Consider the following 3,540-nt stretch of genomic DNA (forward strand, 5'->3'; position numbering starts at 1 on the left):
ATGGGTTTGGTATTTGGGTGTACAATAGTATTTTGCACAAAGAATTGAACTGAAGTGCACTAAGGATATTTCTGTTCAATCACTGCAAAATATCAGTTACTTATGTTTCCTTTACAAAGCAATGAACACTGATGGAAATTGGTGAACGCACTGTTAGATTTAATAACCCTTAAGGAAACCCTCTTACCTAATAAAGTTGGGGCCAGAAGGTAGGCTGAAGGCTGCGCAAAAGGCACAGCAATCTGACTGACCAATGTCATTGCCTACTGTGAATGTAACAGGCCTCTCTCAATTTATCTGGGCCTACTACCCCGCCTGTGACCTGATTTTGACTAAGCAATTTTTTCAGGGCATTCAAAATAGCAGATGCAAGAAAGCATCTCAAAAAAGGACTCCCACCCTGGAGCACAAAAAAAAAAAACACATTTAAAATGTTGTCGTTGTTGAATGTAAAAGTAGTGAACATATGCATGAAGGCATTTTTACATAGTTGAATTTCAACACCAAACGTGAAAAGGTTGAGGCACAGCAGTTTAACACATTCCTGAAAAAAAAACACACTAAATGAGCCTTTGAAACTAAGGTGGGTGTTTACTGCCACCTGCTGTTCAATGGTGTGAAGTGCATTGTCAGAGGTATATGGCTCCATTTAAGAAAATATTTATTGGACAATTCTATTATTTGTCAAATTATTTAATTCCCTAATTAGATATTTTATTGAAGACAAACGCAACAAAAATTATTCTTATTCATATAATACATTTACATGACCATACAATGGGAAATGGGAAACAGTGCCAGATCGCTAAAAACAACGTTCATAACAACCTTAGCCTCAGTGACAGTCAGGCACTTATATAGCTACTAAATAAAAAAAAAATTGTTATACAGTACAAGCTATACAAAACTCATACCTCAATACTGCCTCATAATCATTCCTTTTTTAAACTGGGTCAATTCCATTTGATTTTCATTCCTACAACGTTCTTTCTATTCAATTTACAGAAATCTAAAAAGTATCAACTCTCAAACTCTAGTAAGACTGAAGTACCCTACGTCCCTCATAGCAGCTTTCCATGTAAACCCTACACAAACAATGTCTACATCCCAAATGGTACCCTATTCCCTATGTAGTGTACTGCTTTTTACCAGGGCCCCTAGGGAATAGAGTGCCATTTTGGGAGGTAACCAAAGATTCACATCCTACGCAGAATCACATCCTGTGTATTTTATCATGATCCATGAACTGTTTGAGGTTCTGCAGGTTGTCCCACCACTGGAAGAGGAAGGTCTCTGCGATGAGGCTGAACCAGGGCGTGATCAGTAACTCGTTGTTCTTGGCCTTCTTCAGCATCTCTTTCAGCTCCTCTTTGGTGACATAACAGTGGGTCTTGATCTCGTTGGGGTCTGGGTTCACCTCTATGTCTTTCTGCATGAAGAGGATGTAGTCGATCTCATGTTCCCCCCACACACCGTCTGACTGGGCCTTGTAGTGGATACGGGTCAAATAGGTCATCTCCTCTGGTGGAACCTGAGGGTGAACCATTGGACATGATCAGAACAAAGGGCAACTATTATCAAACATACAGTAGCTACATCTTACAACATCATACATATCTCAAAGCACTCAAACACCGTCTCAATACTATACACTTCATAAAATAAATCCAGTTGCACTTTAATTTACTGTGCACAAATTACTAGATATTTACTAAGAAATTACATGAAATGGTTAGTACATTGTAATAACCTGGGAATAACCTATGAAAGCTGTACCTGATCCATGGGAATTCCCAGCTCTGCTTCCAGTCGTCTTGATGCAGCTCTCCTCACCCCGATGGCCTCTAGCTCCTCCAGCTCACTGGATGTGTGTAAGGGGTGACTGCAGCATGTGTTGGTATAACACCCTGAACAGAAACAGGGAGGAAAACAGTTATTATTTCACTACTGATCTGATGACTATAGGTATGAATGCACACAAAAGTTACATTAGTGATTAAGAGTCAGCGGGTGGTTTACTGACCTGGAAAAGTGATCTTAGCATCAGATCTCTGCTGTAAGAGCAGCTTGTCTTCACTGTTGAACAGGAAGACGCTGAATGCACGATGCAATAAGCCTGGAGCAGAAGAAATGATCTGATTAGTTACCATTCAACATGACAGTGAGCTGCATGGCTTTGCAACACAGCTTTCATATGTGTAGTATATAGAGCAAATGTTATAATGGGTTAAATAATCTACATTTCATATCTGACTCCACTTTAATATTAGAGTTAAACAATGTGCAATGAAGTATTATGTATTTCACTGACTAAGATCAAGGTGAGGCAAATGATTGAACTCACATACAAGACATAAAACTTAATTTGCCATGCGGCCCCATGGTGACAGAGCACAGAAATTAGGTCCGGACCCATGATGTAGTTGTTTATTTTATCCTCCATAATTACTCCATGTCAATGTGAGTTGCAACAATGTTGACCAACTTCAGAGAGACGTGGGGTATATATCAGCAATAATCAGAGATGACACATAACCATAGGGCTGTCACTCTACCTTTGTCAATATTAGAGTTGAGGTGGCAGTTCTTTTTGCTGTCTGCTCCAGTCTTCTGGTCGTTCTCGTCAATAAGGATACACATCTCTGCCAGCAGCTGGACCTGCTTCTCGTCCAGGTTATCTGTATTTATTTCAGGCATCCCGACAGCAGACCCTCGCATCCCACTGCTGAGCAGAACAACAATTTGATTAGCGGATGGGCGCGTACAGGTTTCCGACCTACATTGGAATGACTTGGTTAATGGTGCATATAACATTATATTTAGACAGCAGACTATTTGAACATATAGTTGAGTTCAAGTACAGTAATATGAGGCAAGAAGGCTTTAAATATATGCCTACGTAGGCTATTAATATAACAGGCGCATGTAACGTTTAACGGAATTTCAATACACAGACACAAGAAACGATGCGTTTGCTGCTGCAGACAATTGCAAAAGAGTAAACAAATGCATAGATGTAAGTAAAAAGCCAATACACACCTTGATATATTCCTGAAAGAGACAGACGTGGAGTGAAATATAGGATTTCTTGTAATGCCTAGTCCTCCAGAAACAGGTATATTTGGCTTTAACAAAGCACGTCCCTCGCCGGACACCACCCGTAGCACCGCCCACAAGCCGCGCACCATCTCCACACCAAAAACGAAGACCAATCAGATAGGATGGGGTCGCCAACACGCCATCGAACCACCTCCCGCGTTCAAGTGGAATTAAACCTTGGACAACGACCTATCCACGTAGAATACGGTCTACACAATCGCTGATAAGAACGCACAACTCCTTATAAATGCGCAATGCAGTTTCAGCACTAGAAATTATGTTTTACTTACATTCTGTTTCCGACGATTATCAGTACACACCACTTGTAAGCTTCCTTGTAAATTTGCTCATCGCTGACGTTTGAGTTGATCATTGGTTCTTACAGAAACGGAAATCGTATTGGCTAGTGATGGGAAACGTATGCCTTATCACATGACATAG

General features: G+C 40.5%; 1 protein-coding gene across 4 annotated transcripts; it reads right to left on the minus strand.

Moving 5' to 3' along the window:
* Positions 1-644: 644 nt before the first annotated feature.
* On the minus strand, positions 645-3,458 carry idi1 (isopentenyl-diphosphate delta isomerase 1). 4 transcript variants are annotated; one of them, XM_029699099.1, is made up of 5 exons: positions 3,390-3,458; positions 2,556-2,725; positions 2,024-2,116; positions 1,777-1,907; positions 645-1,531 (listed from the first exon to the last, which is right to left on the minus strand). In XM_029699099.1, exons 2-5 carry the CDS (start codon positions 2,716-2,718, stop codon positions 1,214-1,216), a joined length of 705 nt encoding a protein of 234 aa, XP_029554959.1. In that variant the 5' UTR covers positions 2,719-2,725; positions 3,390-3,458; the 3' UTR covers positions 645-1,213. The 4 variants fall into 4 exon arrangements, with proteins under 4 accessions (XP_029554959.1, XP_029554969.1, XP_029554948.1 ...); XM_029699109.1 differs by having other exon boundaries at positions 2,556-2,722; positions 3,390-3,408; XM_029699088.1 differs by lacking the exon at positions 3,390-3,458 and adding an exon at positions 3,040-3,383 and having other exon boundaries at positions 2,556-2,722.
* Positions 3,459-3,540: the final 82 nt, after the last annotated feature.

The sequence above is a fragment of the Salmo trutta genome, chromosome 2 (genome assembly GCF_901001165.1).
Source record: "Salmo trutta chromosome 2, fSalTru1.1, whole genome shotgun sequence".
NCBI classification, from domain to species: Eukaryota; Metazoa; Chordata; class Actinopteri; order Salmoniformes; family Salmonidae; genus Salmo; species Salmo trutta.